The sequence below is a fragment of the Urocitellus parryii genome, chromosome 6, assembly GCF_045843805.1.
Source record: "Urocitellus parryii isolate mUroPar1 chromosome 6, mUroPar1.hap1, whole genome shotgun sequence".
NCBI classification, from domain to species: Eukaryota; Metazoa; Chordata; class Mammalia; order Rodentia; family Sciuridae; genus Urocitellus; species Urocitellus parryii.
Genome location: NC_135536.1, coordinates 177,799,338 through 177,825,218, shown reverse-complemented (window position 1 = coordinate 177,825,218; position 25,881 = coordinate 177,799,338). Strand labels below are relative to the sequence as shown.

The following is a 25,881-nucleotide window of genomic DNA, read 5'->3' as shown; positions in this document are numbered from 1 at the left end:
AATATTTTACTGTGCCTAATCTATAAATTAAACTTTATCATATGTATAGGAAAAGACACAATACAAAGAGGGTTAGGTACTATCCACAGTTTCAGACATCTACTGGAGGTCTTGGAATGTATCTCCCCCCCATAATAGGGTACTACTATATATCCTAAAGTTTACAGCAACCCTTCACATCCAACTTGATGTGAAGTTGATGCTTGCCTATTCCAGCTAGGACATGGTAAGTCAGAAAAGGAACAGGACTCAAACACTGCCTGTCTGGCCACAGGCCACTATGCTGGATACACACTTCCCAGCTTCATCTCCAACCCCAGACTTCTCACCTTGCAGATCAACATGACGAAGGAGGACTCAACAAAGTCTTTCTCGATCAGCTGCCCATATGAGTACTTCTCTATCTTCCCCAAGGTTATTAGCTGCCAGAGCTTCTCATCAGACCACGATTGAAAAAGATCCAGCTTTCTGAGGGGAAATGGCTGTTAGAATTCATCACCTTTGTTGGGCACAGTGACACATGATTATAATCCTAGCAGCTCAGGAGGCTGAGGCAGGAGGACTGCAAGTTCAAAACCAGCCTCAGAAACTCGGCAAGGCCCTAAGCAACTAGTAAAAACCTATCTCTAAATAAAAAATTTTCAATAAATGCATAATGGGCTGGTGATGTGGGTCAGTGATTTAGTGCCCCTGGGTTCAATCCCTGGTACCAAAAAAAAAAAAAAAAATCCCCTTTATCATACAAGGCTCCCAGATCTTAATACTCTCCAGAAAGGGAACTCACCTCACTCTTCCATTCTTGAAATATCTAGGTGGAAGATTTTACCACCACCCACTCCGTGCCTTAGCCCACAGCCAATCTTCTACATCTTCTCAAGGCCTCCCCTCTAGATAAGTGCCCCTCCTTTGCTGCTATTCAGATACCTCTGGGTGATCCAGCTCTCTGTTTTTCTCATTTCTGCTCCTCCCTTCAGGAACCTCCTCCCCTAGTCCATCCTTGCTGTTCCATCCCAACCACGTGGCTCACTAAGCTAACCCTACATTCCAAGGACTATCCTCCAGGATAGTTCCTTACTTCAGCTCACAGGTTATCTGGTACCCTGCCCAGCAGTCCTGGTCCTACCTTTGGCTTCAAACCCATCTCCCTCTGCCTTAATGGCTTCAAATACTCAATTCTAGATTGGGTAAACAGGGAACATCTGAACTCTTCTCTTTGCCAGTTGCTCCCTGTGGTTGAAGGCCTATCCTACAGTGATAGCTTCTTCCCCTGACCTTGTGTACCACTAGTTATGGGCTTGCCTTCCCTCACATGTGACCCATCAGGCTGTTCTCAGTCCCAACAGGTTATGGGCTCAGAATTGACTACATTAGTCAATTCAGGTTAACTCAAAATAACTCAGGCCTCAAAAGTGCTGAGTTCATTTCTAGTGCCAATGAGAAGAGGTTCAGTGCCATGTTCAAAGGCACAAGGGCCTGGAGAGACAGGAGAAAAGTAGGGCCACCATAGGAAGAGTACCTCCTATGTGCCATGTATAGGACCACAACCTTCTCATGATCATCTCATTCCATCCTTACAATGAACTTTACCCCCTTTTACAATGAATCATTACCCCCATTTTATAGAACAGAAGGCTAAAGCTCAGAGAAATGAAGTGAACTACCCAGAGTCACATTACTGATAAGCCTGTTAAACAGAATTTGTGTAAGGCCATGGGAAATTATAATCCATGTATGTATAATATGTCTAAATACACTCTACTGTCATGTATATCTAAAAAGAATTTGGACTGGGCTCCTACAATGGATCCACAGACCAACCCAATAAAGTCTAATTACATAACCAAGTTTTAGCTGGGTGCAGAAGGCCCTATATTAGCCAGTTAACTTACTACACTATAGATAATTATTTTAAATGTATTCAATTGACTGGTTGACTGACTAGGGTATATAGCCAGTTTTCTATGCCTCATTTCTGCTTTCCTATCAATAGTGTCTGTTCATACTGGTGACTAGAGTTCTTAAAACCCACTTTGATTCTGGGAGCTGCCTGATTTACAAACTGTTTTTCTTTTGTTTTGCTTCATTCAAATAATCTCTACTAAATTTAATTGGTCTAGGGAATTTTCCTTTTAACAAGCCTATTATGGTTTGGATACGAGATGTCCCTGAAAGCTTATGTGTGAGATAGTGCAAAAATGTTCATAGTTGAAATGAGTAGATTATGAGAGCTGTAACCTCATCAATGGTTAACCAATTTGATGGATTAATAATATGAAGGTACTACTATACAAGGTGGTAACTATAAGCAGGTAGGGTAAAGCTGGAGGAAGGAGGTCACTGGGGGCTCGTCTTTGGAGTTTTATTTTGTCCCTGGCACCTCTCTTTCTGCTTCCTGGCTGCCATAAGCTGAGCGGTTTTCCTCTGCCATGCCCTTCTGCCATGGTGTTCTGCCTCACCTCAGACTCAGAGCAATGGAGTCTTCTGATGATGGTCTGAATCTCTGAAATGGTGAGCCCAAAATAAAATTTGCCTCTTCTAACTTTTTTTTTAGGTCTTTAAAAAATTCTTTTTAGATATACATGGCTGTAGAGTGTATTTAGACTTATTATACATACATGGAGTATGATTTCCCATTCTTGTAGTTGTACATGATGCGGAACTACACTGGTCACGTATTTGTGTATGAACATAGGAAAGTTATGTCCGATTCATTCTACTGTCTTTCCTATTTCCATCACCCCTTCCCTTCCCTTCATTCTTCTTTGCCTAATCCAATGACCTTCTATATTCTTTCCCCCACATCCCCCAACTTGTTTTTGTCAGAAAACAATGTTATGTCAACAATGTCAGCAATGAAAAGCTGACTAACACAAAGCCTAGGAGCTGAAACTGGAAGTCAGACATATTTTTCCAGTTTCAGAAGATGAACTGCGGGGCTGGGGATGTGGTTCAGCGGTAGCGCGCTCGCCTGGCATGCGTGCGGCCCGGGTTCGATCCCCAGCACCACATACCAACAAAGATGTTGTGTCCGCCGAGAACTAAAAAATAAATATAAAAAAAAAAAAGAAGATGAACTGCATCTCCTTTCAGAACTAATTCTCCATTTTTCCAGGCTCCATACCCTTCTTGACACTACCTCTTTCAAAGAAGACCAGACCCCTTTGCCCAGAACACTTCCATATAGCTGTGCAACCCTGCAATCTGTATTTTCACAGCTAGTGCAGATAATGTCATTTGGGTTTCCTCTCTTCCACATAAAAGCAAATAACCAAAGAACAAATAAGGTTTAGTTTATACATCTTTATGTGGTCTTTCAGAAAGTACACAAAACAAAAATCATGTGCTATATATGAGTTCTGCTTTTAGGTTGTTATATAGAGTACCTATAGTACTTTCTCACCCACATGTGGTTGTAATTATTTATATCCTGTTATTCATTTTATTCAATATTTATTTGTTAATGTGTCTGGCACCATGACAACATGAGGATACAACAGTGAAAAAGACAAATCTTGTCCTGGCCACCACATTGCTTATAGTCTGATGGGGCATATAAGCTATAAAAAAACTATCATGCAACGAAAGAATTACAGTATAGACAGGGATTTTAAACAGGAAGCAAGAGAAGCACAGATGGAGCATCCATTCTATTCTGGGTCAAGGAAAGGTGGCGTGAATTAGTGAAGCTCAGGGACTTCTGAATCAGACATGCTGGCATATCATCAAATTGAGCCTTGGCTTTCTCATAAAACTGAGAAACTTGGTTTTCTATAAACTGAGGAAAGTAAGAGAAACAATCTCATGGGTTTAAATGTAAGATTAGATGCAACAAGTGGTACAAAGTTCTTGGCACCCTGCCTGACCCAACAAGAACTCAATCTTCATTATGTATTCTTGTATGTTTCCCATCATGCCTAGGACAAAGGCAAGCACTAAAAACAAAGAAGGGTAGAAAAATGTTGAATGGAGTTACCTAAAAAATTCAAACCGACTCTCAGCATCCTTTTGAACTTCTTCATCCAGCTTATTAGCCAGGAAATCCTCCCTGTCAACAACCAGGAACTCTGTGTCCTCAAAGCAGACCACAGTGGCCCTCCTTGTTCCTGTATTCAGAAGGCCCATTTCCTGTTGGGTGGTTAGAGACAAGGGCACACATGAGCACCTCCAGTGTCCTGCTCATACCCCCTGTACACATTTTCCATTTCCCCCTGAACTCTTTCCTCCCCAGAATGCAGGCTCATTGGCCTCCTCCATACTCCTGCTTGTTCCTTCACTGTGCCCCACTCTTCATTTGCTGCTTGTAGAAAATGAGGGAACAGGTCTAAATAGGCCAGCGAGGAAACTGGAGAGGCCTCATGGAGGCCATCCAGTCACTGAATTTCTGAGAGGTTATATGGGGAACATGCTCCTTTATCATGAGACAAAAAGGTTAACTTTGGACATTACCTGGTCCAACTCACTCATAATATATATGACATGTAAGGACACTGACACCCACGTGGATCAGTGACTTGCACAGAGTGTAAGGCAGGACAGGGCCTGGTCAAGAATTTTGAGCAAGACTCTTGCCACACTCCTAACCCCAGGTCAGGAAGCCATACCCTTCCCCTGGACTTACCCCGAAACAGCTGCCCCTGTGCAGCAATGTTGGACGGGGGTCTAGGAAGGCACTGCTGCCATCTTCATCCTCAGTCACTGCAACTGTACCCACATAGATGAAATAAAAGCTGCTACCCCTCTGTCCCTTCTTGAGAATCACACGCCTACGGCCAAACCTGGGAAAAAAACCATGGCCAGTTGACCCAGTAGCAAGAGGGAAAAGCTCTGAATTGGTTGTGCTCTTTGCTCTGTACTAGAAGAAACTTCAGAACAGCCCAATTCCTGTCCTTCAAGTTAGACCCCTTCACTAATACCTAACCAGCTGCTTACCTTGGTTAGACTGAAGTCTTCTTACAGCAGAGCCTTGGCCAGACTTGTTCATGCTGTATGTGCTTAGACACATGGTAAATGCTAAGTGAACAGCAGTTGAGTAATAAAGAGACGTGAAAGCAATGGATGGGTCAACAGAGAAGCTAAATGATTATGAGCCCTTCAGAGTCAGATTAGCATCCAAATCCTATGTATGACCTTGGCTGTGTGACACTGGGAAGCTCAGGGTCCCTCTCTGACCTTCAGTTTCTCTTATCTGTAAGATACAAATGAGCATGTCTGGAAAGAGAGAGGTCAGTAGTCTTATTATGATCCCCAGTAGCTTACTACCCAACTGCACACCCTTAGGATAGAAGTACCCTGGCCTAGAGCAAACTAGGATTTCAGTTCTTAAACTCAGACCCCACAGATGTTTCAGGAAAAGCCAATCTGGTTCAGGAAGAACTAATGCCAAGGCTATGACTTTGAGTGACTGGGAAGAGGTATTCTTTTTTTTCCCACTGGAGTAAGACTGGATAGAAGTTAGAAGCTACGACTATGGCAGCCAACTTGCTTGGATGAGGGGAAAGGGTGACTGACAGGGAGTTTTTTTTTTTTTTAAAGATAATGATGAACCTTTATTTTATTCATTTATTTATATGTGGTACTGAAAATCGAACCCAGTGCTTTACACATGCTAGGCAAGTGCTCTACCACTGAGCCACAACTCTAGCCCCTGACAGGGAGATTTATATGAATGAAGAATCAAGAGACAGGGAGAGAGACAGAAAAACATTGGATCCTGATAACACTGAGTCCCTAAATCCAGCTGAGCCTGAAGCTGAAGAAACATCCCAGGACTTTTCATAGCCACCAATGCATTCCCTTGGGCTGTTTTCTCAGATTTGCAAATGGGAGAGAATCCTGTCTAAGCTGCTAATTCCAGTTCCAGAAATAATCAACAACCATCAGAGGGCTTTAATGATCACCACTTGCTTGATCTTCCCCCAGATCTTATTACCATCCTCAATCAAATCCATATTATCATCCTTATTTCTCTGATGAAGATACTGAGGCTCAGAAAAGTTAAGTGGCTTGGCTGAGATCACACTGGGGCAGATGGGGCATCAAATTCCTGAGCTTCAAGCAAAGTACCTTTGGCAACACTCTGCTGTGGAGTCTTTACAGACAGTGGTAACCTACTTTTCTTCCTTGGACTAGAACAAAGCAAATGGTCCTCTCTGCATGGAATGTTCTGGTCCATACCTCCATCTACAAGTCAAACTGTTCAATTATCTCCTCTTGAAACTTGTGACCAAGCCAGCTTTGCCCTGAACTTCACTGGGCATAAAGTATCCTGCACCAGTGATAAAAAAAGCTGACTTGTTGTGTTTATGTCATAGACTGACCAGCATGAAGGAGGATGTCTATGAACTATAATAATCTTATATCCTAGATTTTCAAAATAGGCCTAACCTCAAATATTCTGTTAGGTTGCCCCATGAAGCCATTGAGATGTCCTGGAAATGGCAATATTTCCACATGCCCACCCCTTAGACTTCTTTAGTACAAGTTATTTACATGGTAGTTTTTGTGTCACGGACCTTTGATAGTCTGGTGAAATCTTCATAGAATGATGTTTTAAGTATGTAAAATAAAATCCAGCAGAGTGACAGCTAACAAATATTCTTAAAAACCCAATTTTTGGATATAACAATATATGTATCTTTGCTAAAGCAGTGAATAACAAGATCTAGCAGAAGATAAATGACTACCTTGATTTTAAAGATGTGAACATAAATTATTTTTCAAGAAATCTGCTATAGGGCTGGGGTTGAAATCAGAGTGCTTGCCTAGCATGTGTGAAGCACTGGGTTCAATCCTGAGCACCATATAAAAATAAATAAAAAATAAATACTAAAGGTATTATATCCATCTACAACTAATCATACACATGTGTATATACGTATACACACACACACACACACACACACACACACACACACACTTTTAAAAAAGAAATCTGCCATAACTGGAACATGATGTGAAAAATCAAATTTCTTTAATGTAAAAGTATGTTGTTGCTTACCTTTAAGAAGGAAGAAAATGGGGCTGAGGCTGTAGCTCAGTGGTAAAGTGCTTGCCTCGAATGTGTGAGGCACTGGGTTCAATCCCAGCACCACATTAAAAATAAATAAATACTATGTGTTCATCTAAACTAAACAAGCATTTTTAAAAAACGAAGAAAATGATACACTGATATATTTCATTTAGAGATTAATGAAAATAAAGATTTTTTTTGGTCATTAAAATTAAGATTCCATGGGCATGGTGGTCCATGCTTGTAATTCCAGCAGTTTGTGAGGTTGAGATAGGAGGATCACAAGTTCAAGGCCTTCCTTAGCAAGTTAGCTAGATGCTCAGCAACTTAGTGACACACTGTCTCAAAATAAAAAATAAAAAGGACTAGGGATGTGGCTCAGTGGTAAAGCACGTCTGGGTTCAATTTCCAGTACCAAAAAAAAAAAAAAAAAAAAAAAAAGAAAGAAAAAAGAAAAAGAAGGAAATTAACAGACCCTATTCTAAGACCTACCTGGATATACAGCATAATCATCTGTGTTCCATTCTGGTTTTCAAAGCCTGGATTTGAGTTTCAGCTCTGCTTCTTACTATCTAGTACAAATTTTGGTTTAAATTTGCTTTTGTCCCCTCTGAAATTCATGTTGAAGCTTAATTCCAATGTGGAGTAATAAGAGGATAGAAACTTAATCCTACTATGATGGTTAGATGTAAGGCCTTTGGATGGTGATTAAAATTAGATAAGATTGGGATGGAGGTATAGCTCAGTGGTAGAGAATGCACTTAGTATGTACAAGACTCAGATTTGATCTCCAGCACAGGGGGAAAAAGATTAGATAAAGTCATACAGATGGAGTCAACATGACAGAATATTGGTAGATTTATGAGAGAGCCCGGAAAATATAAATATGTTCTCCCAGTCTCTCACCATATGATTCCTTGGGAGTTTGCCAAAGAGAAGGTCATCATCACTAGATGTGGCCCCTTGAATTTAGATCAGACTACGACCCCTCCCTTTTTAGATCACTACCCAGTCTGTAGTATTTTTATTAGCAACATAAAATGGACTAAGACACTGGGTGTCTAGGATAAGTCTTTTCCCTCACTGACCTCAGTTTCCTCATCTGACAAATGAAGGAAATGGACTTTCAGGGGTTCTTCCTAAAGCCTCTTCAGATTCAATGGCTCATTAAATCTAAGATTCAGTAAGTGAATAAAATAAGCTGTGCTGTCACCATAACAGTAAGCACCCAGGAAAACTGACAGACTTCATTGCTGATACTCTTTAGAGGGGTGGGTAGAACCTGCCACAGCTTCTCAGTCATGGCTCTTCCTGCCCAGCCCAGTCCCACCCAAGCCCAGGGGTCAGAGGTATGCCCCTCTCTGACCTTTCAAAGCGCATGACCTTGGCCAAGAGCAGTTGTAGGGGCTCTGTGTAGTTCCGGTAGCTATCCACAACCTGTAGGACATTGCAGAGAGCCTGGATCTCCTGTTCTGTCCTCCAGGAAGGCTTCTTCTGCGTGATCTGAATGGCCCTTGGAGGGAAGTGACCCTAAGGAGAGAGGCCCAGAGTGACAGAGGACAAGCAGTTTCTCCCCACATTCCTGCTTATATGCTTTCCTGTATCCCCATACAATAATGGCTGACATATACTGAATGCTTAGGGTTTGCCAGACATTGGGACAAGCATCTTACACACTCATCTCACTGCATCCCCATTCAGTCCAAGAATCATTATGCCCATTTGAAAAATGAAAATACTCAGGCAGAATTATGAGCAGATCTGCCACATGCCAAAGTTCAAAACTCCCAGGCAATTTGGGCTCCTCAAACTCCAGGGACCCTGTAGCATCCTTTCAGCACAAGCACATTGGTAATCAGAGAACTTTGCTCATGTCTTAGTCAAGATGTTCTCAGTACTGGAACTAATCACACATGACTCACTAGATTGCCACCTATAAGCCTTGCCTATAACAATGGATTTTTCCCTGTGTGCCCTCTTCTATCCATCAACTGCTTTGCCCAGAATTGCCCTCAGTTCTAGAGTTCTGTGGCTCTCAAGACAGGACCCCACATAAAACTTGGGTAATCTTCAATGCCCAATGTCAGACACTGGCTGGTCTTGAAATCTAAAGAAATACAGAATTTAGAAGACTTACCTGATTATGCTTCATTCATGAGAGGACCTAAGAAATAAGATTATGTCCAGGAGAAGCAGACAATAGAAACCATACTTTGGCTCCAAAAGGGTGAGGGGAAAAACAAGGATGGGCACAGGTGGTTCTAGTACCAATTTTAAGGTTCTGTTTTTTCCTCTTTCCCTGAGAGAAAAATCAACATGGCTACTCTAAGACCAGGGTCAAGTTAGGCTGCATTAATGAGAACTTCAAATCTTCCTATAACTATGTAGTTTCCTTGAAATTTAAACTGGAATTTTAATTTTAATTTAACATCTAAGATTTGGTGGGTAGAAGTAAGGAAGATAATAATGATGCCTGAAATTTAGAGAATAAGTCACACAGTGTAAAGCCTCACACAGATATAAAGCCATTCCCTCATCAGAATGAAAAAACTTAAAGGGCATCCAACACCCATATGGGGGCAGGTGTGCCAGACATCTCTCAGAGTGCTCATCACAGAACCAGAATTCTCACTCAGGTCAAGAATTTTTCCACCACCTGGCTTCCTTCTCCTTTGTCTGGGTCTCTCACATCCTATTTTGCTTTCTTCTGATTTCCCATGAGTCCAAACCCAGAAACTCTGCTATTCAGTGACAACAGGTTCAGAGGTGCTCACAGTCTTAGAATGGCAGGGCTGGACAAGGTCACTAAAATCATCTATAGATGAGGAAAGTAAAGTGGCTCAGAGGTGACATAATGGATAAGTGGCAGAGTCTGCACCAAAACCGGCTCTCTTGATACCTAGTGCTTCTTTGGCTATAATACAAACAGAACATCCCCCTACTATATTACAGGTGTGCATACCTCCTCAGCAACAAAGTCCTCGGTATCAAATATAATTCGGCCTTGCTTCTTTTTCTGAAAGAAATGAGGCAGGGAGAGAAAGGAGAGTCAGTAAGACTACTCCCGGAATTCTGTATCTGAGATCCTTCTGTGTACCTGAATCACTACAGTGGGCAGGAAGCAATAAGAAATGCCCTACCAGCTGGCCCTTCTATGTAAAAAGCCTCAACTCAGCATACACCCATAATCTCAACAACTGAGGAGATTTAGGCAGAAAGATTGCAAATTCGAGGCCAGCCTCAGCAATATAAAAAGACCCTGTCTCAAAAAATAAAAAGGACTGGGGATGTAGCTCAGTGGTTAAGAGTGCCCCTGGATTCAATGCCCAGTACCAAAAAAAAAAAAAAAAGAAGCCCTAACTCAGCACTACACTGTTTTCCAGCCACAGCCATCAACATTATTGTGAAGGCAGAGAAAGGAAGAAAGGGTACAGAGAAAATAGATGATTAAGAGAGAAAAGGAAGAGGGAAAAGAAGAAAACAAACAAGAAAATACATATAGAAAAGGAGCAGGGATAAAAAGGAACAAATGAAGCAAGCTTTGTAAAATGTGTACAGTGAGCCATGCATGACACACCTTTTTTACCTTACTCTGTTTAGTCATTAGGACAAAGCCCTATTTTATAGGGCTTGAGGTGAGTGAAGGAACTTTTTAAAGGACCTCACAGCAAATAAGTGGGTCAGGTGGATCTGAACCCAAGGCTTTTCCTGGAGCATGGCCAGGAGAAGGGGTAACATATCTCAGGGATGAGCTAATCCAACCCTACCTTCTGACAGATGATAGAGGATGTGGAGAGTAGAGAAAAATAGAAAGCGGGGAAGGAAAAAAACAAGGCCCTGACCATCATTCTGGGTCAAATCAGGAAGCTCATTCTCCTAGGGGTATATCTCATACTATTCCCTACATCCCGCTGAGATCCCTGCATACTCCTCACCCTACCACAATTTAGCATTTTTGTATCCATGCAATGCTTCTCAGGGAGGCCACTGAAAGAAGTGGTGATGCTCTAAAATATCAATTTACTTTTAACTGAAAACCAGCCTCTGGCTGTCTACCTTACTTTGTGCTCTGGTCCCTAGCTCTCCGCCTGACCCCTGGTAGACTGCCCTTGCAAAGCTTCTGCTCAGCTCAAAGTCACTCCGCGTTGCAATGTGGTTAGGTTTAGCTTCATGCTAAGCCTAAATCTGGGTCTTTAGCTTCCAACTTAAGCATGCAGCAGCCTGCATCTCCTGGGGAGCCCCCTGATCTCCAGGGCTCATTGCTTCACCACAGCACGCCACCCTGAGAATCAGTTTGTCCTTCCTGGGAGCAAACGTGAGTCTCTCAGATTATATTTCTATTCCATCTCTTCCCTGTCTAATGGCCCAAATCATGTGGCTATAGATTTCTTTGGCTTGTCCAGCATATCTAAAAATAGATAAACCTGAATATATTTTGAAAGGGCATATCTTCCTTCTCCAACTGGCTCATAAGCTCTACACCCTACTATCTATCTATCTATCTATCTATCTATCTATCTATCTATCTATCCATTTCCTGCCCCCCAACCCCAGTACTAGGGATTGAAGGCACTCTACCAGTAAGCTACATTCCCAGTCCTTTTTTATTTTGAAACAGGGTCTTGCTAAGTTGTTCAGGCTGGCCTCGAACATATGATCCTCCTGCCTCAGCCTCCCAAGCTGCTGGGATTACAGGCATATGCCACTGGGCTGGCTTTCCTGCTGTATCTTAACTTAGCTACCACACACATCAGTTAGATCACCTGCTGACCCCTTAGAAACCAACGGAAGGCTACCTTCCTACTCCCCCCATTACCATCCTCATTCTCCTCTTTAGCCACTATCTTTCAGAAATCACTGTGGGAAATTTCTTGGACAAGATGTGAGGGGTGGAGAGGAGTTCTGGGTCTATCACTCTTGGCACAAGAAGAAAATGGGCAGGGCTTTTCCACGTATTAGCTGGGGAAATGCTAAAGCCTGGGAACACACCAATGGGAACACAGTAATGACATGACATATCTTCAGGGAACCAGGTCAAGTTAACAGAATGGTGACCAAATTTTCACCATTTCTGAGCCAAAAAGACCCCTGATCTACTACTGGGATAAAATACTTTTAAGTGGGAACTTCTAGAAAGTCTAAAAGCAGGGTCACCACAATGAACATGGCCCTGAAAATGTTCCCTTTTGGGACGATAGGAAAGAAAGTAAAGATGGTATATAATCTGTGGTATTCAGAAAACCCTGGCTCTGTTGTGGCTCCTAGATTCTTTTTGGCTCCTATGATCATGTTTGGAATCAGACCATGTCTTCCTCACTTCTATGTTTCTTTCTATATGCAAAGATGGGTATTAGTAGAACACTGTTAATATACCTATGGAAAAGGAAGGACGAATTCCTTGGTAAGTTTGGAAGGAGAATCTTGGTGTGATCATTTCCTTTTTCTTTCTTCTGAATTCACATTCTGCTAAACACATTGCACTGGAATCCTGCCTCATTCAGCATTGCCTGCCACAAGGCATGAAAGGCTAATTCTGAGGGTATTAGGTAACTTCTCTTGCTTCATGATAGAAGTCCCACCTTCTCCAATATAAGTCTGTCATTAATAATAAAAACTGATTGCTGGATCTCATATCTGCTTTGTCCTTTGTCTTTTCTCTCAGCTGATTCTGAGCATGGGCTGGGAAATGGGGTGCTATTTATTAGACCTCCTTAAATCCTAACAATCCTACTAAGCCAGATGCTTACATCCCAGAAGGAGAAGAGAGGATGCTTTCTGTGAGGGACCTCAATGATTTGATATTCTCGGAATCCCCTGAGTCCTTGGCGGAACATTTTACACACTCGGATCATCATTATGATGTCCATGGTAAGTTGGTACAGCCCCTGTAGAAACAAAGCGAACAAGATCAATGGAGATCATCTGTTATCAACAGTCAAAAGAAGGCTGGATGGCACTGAACATGATGAAATTTAACAGGATTAAATGCTATGATGTGCTGAAGAAATGGTTGCCTGTTGAAATTATGTTGGTAACTTGAAACTAGCCACAGTGAGAGTATTAATGCCACAGAAATTGGCAACTATTACAAATAAGGGCATTCTTCACTCTAGAAATCAGCATTATAAACACTAACATACTACTACCTAAATGTGAAGTCTTTCACTTTTATCCAGAAAATAAAGGGCACAAGTAACTGCAGACAGCATGGGGTGGGGGGTGGGGTGACACAAAAAAGCCAATATGGCAAAATGTTGATTGAGAGTTCTAATATATAATCATTATACATTTTTTTTCAAGTTTTACACTTAAAAATTTTCATTTAAAAAATGCAAAAATTAAATTAAAAACTTCTGTTTACTAACTTCTATTAATAAGCACATCATAAACAAAGTGAAAAGACAAACTGCAGATTGAAAGAATATATTTGCCCTACATATAACTGAAAGGATAACTACGTAGAATTTTTTTAAATACACAATCATACAAAAAATATAAATAATCCAATAACAAATAAGCAAAAACTATGAATGAGTAATTCAAAGGAAAATTCTAATCAACTATAAATTATGAAAAGATTTTTAACATCACTAGAAATAAAGGAAATGTAAATTAAAATAATAAGATACTATTTTACACATATTGCAAAAATGGGAAACATGGTATGACAATGTTGTAGAGCAATGTGGCAACATCTTATAAGGTTGAGGATATGTGTAATTTACCATCAAGAAATTATACACTTTATATACATACTTAGAGAAACTCATATGCGTACAAGAAGAGAGCCAGGAGAATGCTCATGGCAGCACTGTTTGTTAAGTGAATGGCTGAAAATAAGTTAAATGTCCATCAGTAGAGGAAGGGACTGACACATTAAGGGACAGTCACAGGATTGAACATAACACTAGACTGTGTGTATCAATGTAAATAAAGCTGAAATCATTTTGAATGGGGGGGGGGAGTGAACTATGATGTCATTTAAGGTATCCTTTTAAAAAAAGTGTCCTATGTACACTATATGTTTTTTATGGATATATACATATACAATAACAAAAATGTAAACAGGAATGAACACCAAACTCAGGAAAGTGATTACCAGTGAAGAGAAATAGAAGGGCTTTTCCTGCATCTGTAGTATTCTATCTCATTAAAAAACTAGATATCTAAAGGAAATATGGGGAAAGGTAATTTATTAATGCGATTAATATTTATTGAGTATAATTTAGTAATGTCAGGCATTATTCTAATATGTATTAACTCACTTAATCCTCAACAGTAAATTTATACAATAGGTCCTAATATTATCAGTGCCCTTTTATAGAGGAGAAAACAAAGGCACAGCAAACGGAGGAACTTGCCATGACTAATAGATAATGGAGTTCTAAACCCAAGTCCACAGCTTACTCTATTATTTTACCTTGCTACCCTGTCTTATTCTCTCTGCCTCTAAAGACTGGGTACAGAACAGGACTCTAAGACTCAAGAGTGTGGCCTGGTGCTTGCCCAGTGTCCAGAAGATAGGAGGCTATAGGGCAGTGGTCAGAATTTAGTCCTTCTGAGCTCCTTCTGGAACACCTTCCTTTGTGCCATGCTGTGACTCCAAAAGGTAGAGGGTGGCCACTACTCAACCAAGGTCCCTCCTACCTGCCTGTTCCCCAAATTGCCTGTTTGTTTAATCTCCCTCTCAGGAATTCCCTCAAGAACCCTTGATCCTCCTTACCAGTTCCTCCTTCAGGAGTTGCCAGTAATGAGACACCTTACGTCTCCTCATGGTTCTTGAGTTGGCAAATGATACAATGCATTCAAGGATAATATGACTAATCTTTCCCCAAGGATCCAATTACACTAGAAACAAACAACTTCCTTCAGTGGCATGGAAAGAGTTTCTTCCTCTCCTTATACCCTGCCACAACAGCTGGAAGCCTCATTCTCAGAATCTACTGATGTCATAATGAGATTCTGGAAGGAGGAGGGGACAATGGAAAGGCACTGAATCTGTGAATCTTTTATTATAAAATACTCATGTCAATTAATCCTCACAAATAACACAAGGTAGTGAGTGAGCTTAATCACAACTTCATGCTCAAGGACATTAGGGTTCAAAGTGGCTAAATGACTGCAAGAGTCTTGGAGCCATCTTAAAGAAAAGCAGGTTTCTGGGCTAGAGGTAGAAACATCCACTTTAGCCTTGGGATCACTCTGAGACTAAGAGCTTGCTAGACCCTGAAGAATGGGTGCATGGTATTGTCCCTGAAGTCTTGTTAAATCAGGATAATCTGGCCAACTCAGCAAAATGGAAGCCCTCAACTTAATGAGGCATCAAATGTTGAAGGAGACAGGTGCGGTGGCTCATGCCTGTAATTTTGGTGGCTAAGGATACTGAGGCAGGAGGATTGCAAGTTCAAAGTCAGCCTCATCAATTTAGCAAGGCCCAAAGCAGTTTAGCATTACCCTGTCCCAAAATAAAAATTTATTTAAAGGGGGGTGTGGCTCAGTAGTTAAGCACCTCTGGGTCAATCCCTGGTATCAAAAAAATAAATAGAGTCTAGGATTGTGGCTCAGTGGTACAGCACTCACCTAGCATGTGCAGAGCCCTGGGTTCAATCCTCATCACCACATAAAAATAAAGAAATAAAATAAGGATATTGTACCCAACTACAACTAAAAAATAAATGTTTAAAAAATAAAAAAATGAACAAACAAAAAAATGTTGAAGGGCCTTGGTGATAGAAATGACTCTAGGGTTCTTCTAAAAATAAAGAAGACAGGGGAAAAGTATTTTTTTTCTTCTAGATTAAAGATGGCAATTGATACAGAACCTCAGTTTGCTTTTGCAACAGGATCCTCAGTGGAAAACTGATTTCAAATATCACCAGATCTGCCATTCCTATTTAGCTGGTTTATCTGCTACTCACACCTTGGCCAACCAAGGGAGAAACAGAGGATACGTAATGCAGTGAAGACAACTGGAAGAAAGACCCAGGTTCTGGGGGTGTTGCTCCGTGGTATACCAATTGCCTAGCATGCATCTAAAGAAGAGTTATAGTAGGCCTATACATTCACATATCTATTCACACAAACAAGTGCATGTAAAACTGAGGGCTTAGAAAAATAAGGTCTGTGGATTGTACCTATGTCAATTTCCTAGTTTTGATATTATACTATAGTCATGTAAGATATTATTTTGGAGGCAAACTGGGTGAAGAATACCAGAGACCTCTCTGTAGTATTTTCACACCTAAGATTCTGTAATAATTTTATCAAAAGGAATTATAACAAAAAGAAATAGCACCAAATCTATGTATACATATTACAAAAAATTGTGGGAGGGGTAGGCAGGGAATAAGAAAAACAAATGACAGATGAAAGACATCAATAAAAAGACGAAAATTAACATGAAATAGATGATAATCATTAAAAAAAAGAACTTAAAGGGCTCAGGACATTTTAGAATGAGATCAAAGCAAGGACACGATATTACAAAGAATAGGGCTGGAGTTGTGGCTCAGCGGTAGAGTGCTTGCCTAGCAAGTGTGAGGCCCTGGGCTCAATCCTCAGCACCACGTAAAAATACATAAACAAAATAAAGGTATTGTGTACAACTAAAAAAAAATAAATATTTAAAAAAATATTATAAAGAATAAAAATTTTTAAAAATGGAGGAGATGGCACTGGCAGAGTTTGGGAAACAAGTATTTTAAAAAACAAAGCATCTGTACACATGGAAAAATGACAATTCATACCCTATTTGAATCAAATATATGATATGTCAATATCATTGTATTGTCTTGAACAACTAATAAAAAAATAAATAAAATTAAAAAAAAAAAAACCAAAGCATCTCAGAAGTCAAGATCATTTCAGAAACATCAAAAAGGATGCTGCTGGTCTGGTTGAAAACAGAAGACAGGATTGAAAGAGCAAGTAAAGGAGTTGGAAAGATTAAAAAAGAGCCAAGAGGGACTGCAATTGTGGCTCAGTGGTAGAGCACTTGTCTGTATGTGCTAGGCACTGGGTTTGAGCCTCAACACCACATAAAAATAAATAAAATAAAAGTATTATGTTCATCTACAATTAAAAAAATATTTTTAAAAAAAGAGCCAAGAAATAATATAGCTAACAAGTACAGGAGAGAGGTGATATAAAAATATGGATTCTTAACCAGGCATGGCGGTGCCTTTAATCCCAGCAGCTTGGGAGGCAAGGCAGGAGGATCACAAGTTCAAAGTCAGCCTCAGCAACTTAGTGAGGCCCTAAGCAACTCATCAAGACCCTGTCTCTACATAAAATATTTAAAAGAACTGGGATGTGGTTCAATAGTTAAGCACCCCTGAGTTCAATCCCTGGTAGCAAAAAAAAAAAAAAAAGAATATGGATTCTTTGATTCTTTAATTTTCATAGCTCTAAGTCTTAAGATATCATCCAAAACTGCTATACTAAGAAACAGATGTATACACATATTTAAAAGTATAAAAGAAACTGGGCATGGTGATGCATACCTAAATCCCAGCAGCTCGGAGGCTGAGGCAGGAGGATGGCAAGTTCAAGGCTAGCCTCAGCAATTTAGAGAGACCTGGTCTTAAAAGCTTGGGATATGACTCACTGGATAAACTCCCCTGGAGTTCAATCTCTGGTACCAAAACAAACAAAAGGAAAAAAAAAAAAAAAATATATATATATATATGGAACTAACAATAATAATGGAGATTGTGTGGAAAGAAGCAAAGTATAACAATTACCCTTATTTGATTTTTGAATTTTGTACTATAATCCTTTTTTTTAGTTGTCAATCTTTATTTTATTTATTTATGTATATGTGGTGCTGAGAATCAAACTTAGTACTCACACATGCCAGGCAAGTGCTCTACTACTGAGCTACAGCCCAGCATATTATATGCAAATTTAAGGAATAAAAAATGGGAACCAGGGGCTGGGGTTGTGGCTCAGTGGTAGCGTGCTCACCTAGCACACGTTAGGCTCTGGATTTGGTCCTCAGCACCACATAAAAATAAAATAAAGGTACTGTGTCCACCTACAACTAAAAAATAAATATTTCTTAAAAAAGGGAACTGGACTGGAATTGTTGTTGCTCAGTGGTAGAGTGCTTGCCTGGCATGAGTGATGCCCTGGGATCGATCCTCAGTACTTCATGCATACAAACAAAAAACCAACCAAATAAATAAATAAATAGATAGAAGGTCCATTGACAACCAAAGTTCAATTAAAAAAAAAAAAAAGGAACCAGAGATTTGCAACAGAGCAGAAACTGGTGAAAAAAAAAACAAAGGAAAAGTATCTAAGCCCTTACATTTACACTGGTTTACTGTTGAGAGCCACAGCCGAAGGGGCCCCAGCAAACTTCCAGATGACTGGCTCACCATGGCCCCACCAAACTTCCAGCTGCCAGCTGATTGGCTCCTCTGCAGTGATGCTCATTGGGCTGTTTCCCCGCCCTTTCAGACCAAGGAGCGGCTCACTGGGGGACTCTTTTGGCTCCGCCCACACGACCCAGCCAATCGGCCTCAAGAGCAGGAAGAGTGGGGGGTTGAGAGGCTCACCGGAAGCCGGTGGTGGCAGTTGGGCTCTGAGGGAATTCCTGAAGAGCTGTGTGGTGCAGTGTGTGTGTGTGTGTGTGTGTGTTCTGTTCGTTTCTGCTTGACAAGTGGCTCATGAATTGTGCCCAGCCAGACTTCGGCAGTTTACCTAGCATGGGAATTATTAATAACTGCATTAATTATAAAGATAGTCTAGCTAGATTGTTAGCTCCAGTTCATCAAAACATCTTTACCCCAGGATCAAACATATTTGATAAAATAAATTATCAAAATGAAATCAGCAATAAAAACCAGTGCAAGCTTTTAAACTTAAAAAAAAAAAAAAAAAGAACATACTGGGGTCTTTATATCTGAACCATATTTTCCCTTCCCCATGATCCCCACTGGCCTCCTGGAATGAGGTATTTTTATGTGGTATATATAAATAAAATCATAGTATTACTAATTTCGTATTACCTGTTGAAAAATCTGAATTTCTTGTCCGTTGGTAACATACCTTAAAATTTTATACTGAATATCTCACATTAAAAAAATAATGCAAAGTAATGACTCTTGGCAAGGATATAGAAAAACAAGAAACTTCCCATATTGATGATGAAAATGTAAAATGGTGAAGCCACTGTGTATTGTGGTTCCTCAGAAAGTAAAATATAGAATTACTATATGTAATTAGTAATTCCACCTCTGGAGATACACCCAAATTAACTGAAAAACAGGGTCTCAAACAAATAGCTATACAACAGTATTCAAGGCAGTATTATCCATAACAGGAAAATATCAAAGTGACCACAACAGGTGAATGAATAAATAAAATGGAAACACTAATTTTTTTATTTTGGACTAATTATTCATATTTTGACATCTTTTTTTTCAAAGCTTGCTCAACATTTTTTAAAATATTTTCTTTAGTTATAGATGGACACAATACCTTTTTTTAAAATTTTTATGTAGCACTGAGGATCAAACCCAGTGCTTCACACATGCAAGGCAAGCGTTCTACCCCTGAGCTACAACTGCAGCCCCATATTTTGATATTTTGACACTGCAATCTGCAAAATTCAGAAGAATACATTATATATATATATAAATTTTAGCCTTAAAAATGAATAAAATTCTGGGGGGTAGGGTTGTGGCTCAGTGGTAGAGCACTTGCTTTGCATGTGTGTGGCTCTGGGTTCGATCCTTAGCACCACATAAAAATAAAATAAAGGTATTTAAAAAAATGAATAAAATTCTGATTATCTCATTATTCAAAATGGATGAACCTTGTAAATATTATGCTAAGTGAAATAAGCCAGATACAAAAGAGCAAATATATTATTCCACTTACATAAGGAACAAAGAATATCAAATTCAAAATATCAGAAAGTAGAACAGTGGTTACGGGGGAATAATAGGAGGGGGAAATGGGAAACTCTTTAATGGGCATAGATTTTCAGTTTGGGATTATGAAAAAAAATTCTGGCCGGGCACAGTGGTGCATGCCTGTAATCCCAGCAGCTCAAGAGGCTGAGGCAGGAGGATCACGAGTTCAAAGCCAGCCTCAGTAACAGTGAGGCACTAAGCAACTCAGTGAAATAAAATATAAAATAGGACTGGGGATGTGGCTCAATGGCCAAGTACCCCTGAGTTCAATCCCCAGTACCAAAAAAAGAAAAGAAAAAGTTGGAGATGGATGGTCATAAGGTTGTACTATAAAGTGAATGTACTTTATGCCAGTGAACTGCATATTTAAGAATGGTTAGAATAGAGCTGGGCACAGCTGTACATGCCTGTAATCCCAGAAACTTGGGAAGCTGAGGCAGGAGAATTGCAAGTGCCATGCCAACCTTGGCAATGCAACTTAGCAAGAACATGTCTCAAAATAAAACATAAAAAAGATCTGAGAATATAGCTCAATAATACTGAGTTCAATCCCCAGTACTGAAGGGGGAAAAAGTTAAAATGATAATTTTGAATGTTATGTATATTTTATAATTTTTTTAAAAAAACTGAATTAAAGTTAAAAGAAAATTCTCACCAATAAGATATCACAACAATAAAAATGTAGAAAGAACAAACATTTTGCCAAAGAACACACAGTGATGGCAGATAAGCATATGTGCTTATTATCATTAAGTTATTGAGAAAATTCAAATTAAAGCCACAATGAGATACCACTAACTATCTATGGAATGGCTTTCAAAAACATGACAATATCAATGCCAAAGAGGAAACAGAACAGCTCTTATTCATCGATGGACCCTGGTTCTAGCCTAACTAGTACTTGCACTCTCTGAACTTTATTTTGTTCATTCGTAAGGATCTATGAATAAAATACAACTCTAAAAATGTGGCAATATATAGCAAAAAAAAAAAAAAAAAGAATTCAGTCCTCTTTCAGGACTACAGTTTAAGGGAACATGGATATGCATTACTCATCAAACTCGTGCTATTAGAACCCTTGTTTTCAAAATCAGAAACCAAATAAATTTGATAGCAATAATATTTGTAATCCAAGATACAGAAAGATCTTCAAATACTAGATGACTGTCATATTATCTTAATTATGAAAAAGTAAGAAATAACCTAAATAGTCAGCAATAAAGCAGTATTCTTTATCCAGAGTTGGTCTCCTATAACAAATCACCCCTTCCCTGTTTCAACTCCTTTCATGGCTTCCTATTAGATCTAGAGTCAACCAGCTGAATTCCAATCCTAAAACGCTGGCTGAACCTGGGAAAGTTAACTAATATTTTTAGACCTTAATTTCTCATCAATAAATAAAGTATCACATAGAGATGCTTAAGAATGGCTAATAAATGCAATGCCTATGAATTTCAAAATTTTACTTGAGCATTTTTGGTGCTGAGGATTGAACCCAAAGCCTGTGTATGCTAAGCACACTGTACCACTGAGCTTCACATCCAGCTGCCCGTCAGTTTTTAAAAATATCACACATAAAAAAAAACTTATACATTCAAGTAAGTGTTATCTCTTAATAACTATTACCATTTTTAAAATTTACTAAATGAATACTCTCTGCCAGAGCCTGTACTAGTTCCTTTATTCACTGACTATGCAGAGCTATCTTGTTTAGTTGTAATCACCTGCAGGCACCACATATAAATACAACAATGAATAAAGTAATAAATAATAAAATAATTCACGGCAGCTTTATTTGTAATATCTCTAAATTGGAAATAATCCAACTGTCCTCCAACAGGTGAATGGCTAAAAAAACCTTGATATATCCATACCATGGATTACTACTCAGCAATAAAATATATTATTGTTGCATTCAACAACCTGGATGAATCTTTCAGAGAATTTTTCTGGATGACAAAATTATACAGATGGAGAAGAGACTAGTGATTGTCTGTGGTTAGGAATGAGGGGAAGGGAGAAAACCAGGTACAATTATAAAGAGATAGCATGAATGATCTTTGTGGTGATCAAATAGTTCTAATACTGATCGTGGTTAATAGTCGCATGAATATATGATAAAATTACACAGAACACAGACCTATATTCATAAACATATTTACACATACACAAACAAGTACTTGCAAAACTGAGCAATCATAATAATAAGGTCTATTGTACTCTAATTATATAAGATGTTACTATAAGGGAAAACTGGGTGAGTAGTACAAGAGACCACTCTGTGCTTTATTTTTTCTACTTTCTATAAATCTATAATTATTTCAAAATAAAAGATTTTTATAAAAATATTCAGGCTTCTTTTACACAACTCCCAGCACCAGTATATCATCAAGACACTAAAGTCTCTTTCAGAGTCTAAGAATCATGTTAGAACTCTTCCTTCCAGAGATGGTCTGCAATCCATGTTGTTGTCCTCTTTTTTTTTTTTTTAAATATTTTTTAGTTGTAGATGAACACAATACCCTTATTTTATTTATTTATATGTATGCTGAGGATTGAACCCAGTGCCTTACATGTGCTATGCAAGCACTCTACCACTGTGCTACAACCCCAGCCCATGTCCTCTTTTCTTTTTATTTATTTATTTTGGTTGGACACAATACCTTTATTTTATTTATTTATTTTTATGGTGCTGAGGATCAAACCCAGGGCCCCATAAGTGCTAAGCGAGTGCTCTACCACCAAGCTACAATCCCAGACCATCCTCTTTTCTTTTTAAATCAATAGTTACTAAGGGTTTACTGGATGTCTGGCCTTGTATCAGAAGCTAAGTTATATAAGATCAATTATTTATGAAACCTTCTGAAGTGAGCTCTCAATCTAATGATAATAAAAAGAATATAATAGGGCTGGGGTTGTAGCTCTGTGGTAAAGTGCTTAGCATGTGTGAGGCACTGGGTTCAATTCTCAGCACCACATACTAATAAATAAATAAAATAAAGGTCCATCAACAACTGAAAAAGAGGATATGAAAAAAGCATTGGAACATAAGTAAAAAAATTACTGTTTTGAATTTACTTACTAGACATTTGATTTTGTACCAATTCTTCACCTTTTGGCATGCTGATTTCTTAATCTGCAAAACGGAATAGAACATATATAAATATGTTGGGTTTTTTGCCTGTTTGGTTTTTTTTTGATAGAAATGATTGACCCCAGGGGCACTCAACTACTGAGATACATCCCCAGCCCTTTTTTTATATTTTAGAGACAGGGTCTTGCTGAGTTAATTAAGGCCTCACTAAGTTGCTGAGGCTTTGAACTTGAGATCCTCCTGCCTCAGCCTCCCAAGCTGCTGGGATTAGGCACCCACCTATAAATATGTATTTTAAATTTAACCTAGGGCTTCTGGGTAAATTCTAGGGTATAAGTAAATTACTTGAAATTATGTGCAGAAGCACATAACAGTATCTCTGTCCTAGGAAAAGGTATTATGTATATATATATTTTTTATTCTATAAAGGTTTAAGACAACTGAACTGGATTTTTCAATTCAATTTCTAACAGTCTTTCATTCTAACAGTCCATTTTCTAACATATCTCTAAGATCCCTCTTCTATCTCTAATATTCCATGATTCCAATAAGGATGGAAGAAATGGACTAGAGATGTGACATTTCATGATTTGTTCCATGATTCATGATCCCAAATACCATAAAATTTCACTCTTTTCCAATGGGACAGGTTTAAATTTTAAATATGTAACTCTATGACCTTTGACTTACCCTCCCACCAACCTTTCAACCTCATCTCACCCCTTCTCTAGGTCCTAACCACTCCGTCTAGCTTGTAGTTTGCACAAAATTTTGCTCCCGTTCACTATACCCCTTTGTATACAGTGGTCAGCTCTTCTACTTTATCAAAAAGAAAAAAAAAAAAAAGGTAGAAATCTCCCAAGATTTAATGGCAGCAGCTAAATACCATGAAAGATCCATTGTGATGACTTTCAAGGGTTTGAAATCTAATCCACTGGATTTACTTCTACCCATGCAAGGGAGACATCCTACAGGAAGGGCAAGTTTGGCATAAGGGCCAATGTGTGTTGATCATTGTTAAATATGCCCATTCATCCTCCACAGAGCTCAAAGGCACAGCAAGGGTCATATGGGGTAGGCGTCCCTTTCTGGACCTCGGTTTCTCTTTCTGTGAAATGTAGATACAAAACCTGTTTATGAATCATCTGTCAAACAGAACGTAATAACATTTATGGAAGGGCTATCAACGCTACACACTATTACCTGCATCTTTTAAATTCACGCCATATCTCTTATTTCGCAAATAAGAAATGATAAGCAATTACCTAATGAAAACAGCAGCAAACTTTTATATTTATATATATGTGTGTGTGTTTTATATATATATAATTCAATTATATATGTATATATAATACCAATGGATCTTTATTTTTATTTATTTATATGCGGTGCTGAGAACCGAACCCAATGTCTCACACATGCTAGGCAAGCGCTCTACCACTGAGCCCCAGCCCCTACACAGCAAACATTTCTAAAGCTCTATCTTTCCAAGGGCTTTATTTAATTCTCCCAACAATTCTGAGATAGGTACCATCACTGCCAGGGGCCGTCAGGGAAAGAACTCTTGCAAAGGAAATTCCAAGCCAGCCTGACTTGAACACTTCAGCCCAGAGCAGATCAACAACATTATACTGTAAGTCACATTTGTAATTTAAATTTTCCTAGGAGAGCAAGAGTGTATTAGTTTTTCGGCCGAGACACCGGAACTTGAAGTCTACCTCTTCTCTTCTGGACTCCCCCTTCGGCGCCTTTTTCAGCTCGCATTCCAACTCATGCTTCGACACCGATGGAAGTCAAGGGGTGCTACCACCTAGCGAGATTCCCTGCATGCTGAAATTCGACGGCCGCAATACGTTCTCAGTGACCTCCTGACGTGACTGCACAACGCTAGGGGGCGTTGCTTGCGGAAGCCAGGGTTCGGCTTCCGGGTGCTCTCGCGCTGACCTGATCATAGAGAAGCTAGAGGAGACTCCCACTTCCGGTCGCTCCAGCTGCTTCGCCGGTGCAGGTAAGCTCGGCGAGCTTCGGTGGGTCTCGAGTCCGCCTCTAGCAAGGGTGGTGCGGGCTCCGCTCTTAGCGAGAAACATCTCCCTCACCCCAACCTCACGCAGACGCAGTGCTGAGCCCACAGTTGCCGGACAAAGAGTGACGCCGGGAGCCGAAGTCATGGCGGCGACCGAGCCGAGCTTAGCAGCCACCGGGAGCCCAGCAGCTGCGCCGCCCGAGCTGCAAGAGGGAACAGACCCTGAGCCCAACTCTGCGGGATCCTGGATTTCAGAGTCGTCTCCGCCTGCCCCTGAGCCCGCCAGCGCCAACGCCGCGATCCCTGAAGTGAATCCTGTGGCCCCCGCGGCCCCCGAGCTGCCTCTGGGGCCCGCACCCCCGGGTTCTGCGCCTCAAGCCGAAGCTGCCCCGCACTTTCCTACAGGTCCAAGTGGCTCCCGGCCCGGCCCCGAGACGTTCCGCCAGCGTTTCCGGCAATTCCGCTACCAGGATGCGGCTGGCCCCCGGGAGGCGTTCCGGCAGCTGCGGGAGCTCTCTCGCCAGTGGCTGCGGCCCGACATCCGCACAAAGGAGCAGATGGTGGAGATGCTGGTGCAGGAGCAGCTACTGGCCATTCTACCTGAGGCAGCTCGGGCCCGGCGGCTCCGGCGCCGCGCGGACGTGCGCATCACCGGCTGAACGTCGAGGCTGAGCACTTTCTTAGACTGGGGCCATGTTGGGTAGGGGGTCAGAGCCTGGCACCCCACCCCATGTTAATGAAAAACGAGTTTTGACAGCTCCCGTGGCCTTAATGTGTCTATTTTGTTCGTCCTTCATTGGGTTTATTTCACTGAGTTTATTTCCTACCTCCT

General features: G+C 40.2%; 2 protein-coding genes across 3 annotated transcripts in view; one reads left to right on the top strand and one right to left on the bottom strand.

Annotated features, from left to right (window-relative positions):
* Positions 1-24,943, bottom strand: part of Cnbd2 (cyclic nucleotide binding domain containing 2) — a 53,174-nt gene extending 28,231 nt beyond the window's left edge. Inside the window, exons 1-8 of one of the 2 annotated variants that reach the window (XM_026383276.2) lie at positions 24,745-24,943; positions 23,015-23,068; positions 12,757-12,894; positions 9,972-10,025; positions 8,376-8,539; positions 4,619-4,775; positions 3,974-4,125; positions 330-468 (exon numbers count right to left, since the gene is read on the bottom strand). In XM_026383276.2, the coding sequence (XP_026239061.2) occupies positions 330-468; positions 3,974-4,125; positions 4,619-4,775; positions 8,376-8,539; positions 9,972-10,025; positions 12,757-12,876 (786 nt within the window). In that variant the 5' untranslated portion in view covers positions 12,877-12,894; positions 23,015-23,068; positions 24,745-24,943. Of the gene's footprint in view, positions 1-329; positions 469-3,973; positions 4,126-4,618; positions 4,776-8,375; positions 8,540-9,971; positions 10,026-12,756; positions 12,895-14,732; positions 14,784-23,014; positions 23,069-24,744 lie in introns of those variants that run through there. The other variant, XM_026383275.2, reaches the window with a different exon arrangement.
* Positions 24,944-24,996: 53 nt separating this feature from the next.
* On the top strand, positions 24,997-25,808 carry Scand1 (SCAN domain containing 1). Its single transcript, XM_077800229.1, has 2 exons — positions 24,997-25,034; positions 25,138-25,808. The coding sequence occupies exon 2, from the start codon at positions 25,193-25,195 to the stop codon at positions 25,706-25,708; it is 516 nt and encodes a 171-aa protein (XP_077656355.1). The 5' UTR covers positions 24,997-25,034; positions 25,138-25,192; the 3' UTR covers positions 25,709-25,808.
* The last annotated feature ends 73 nt before the right edge of the window (positions 25,809-25,881 follow it).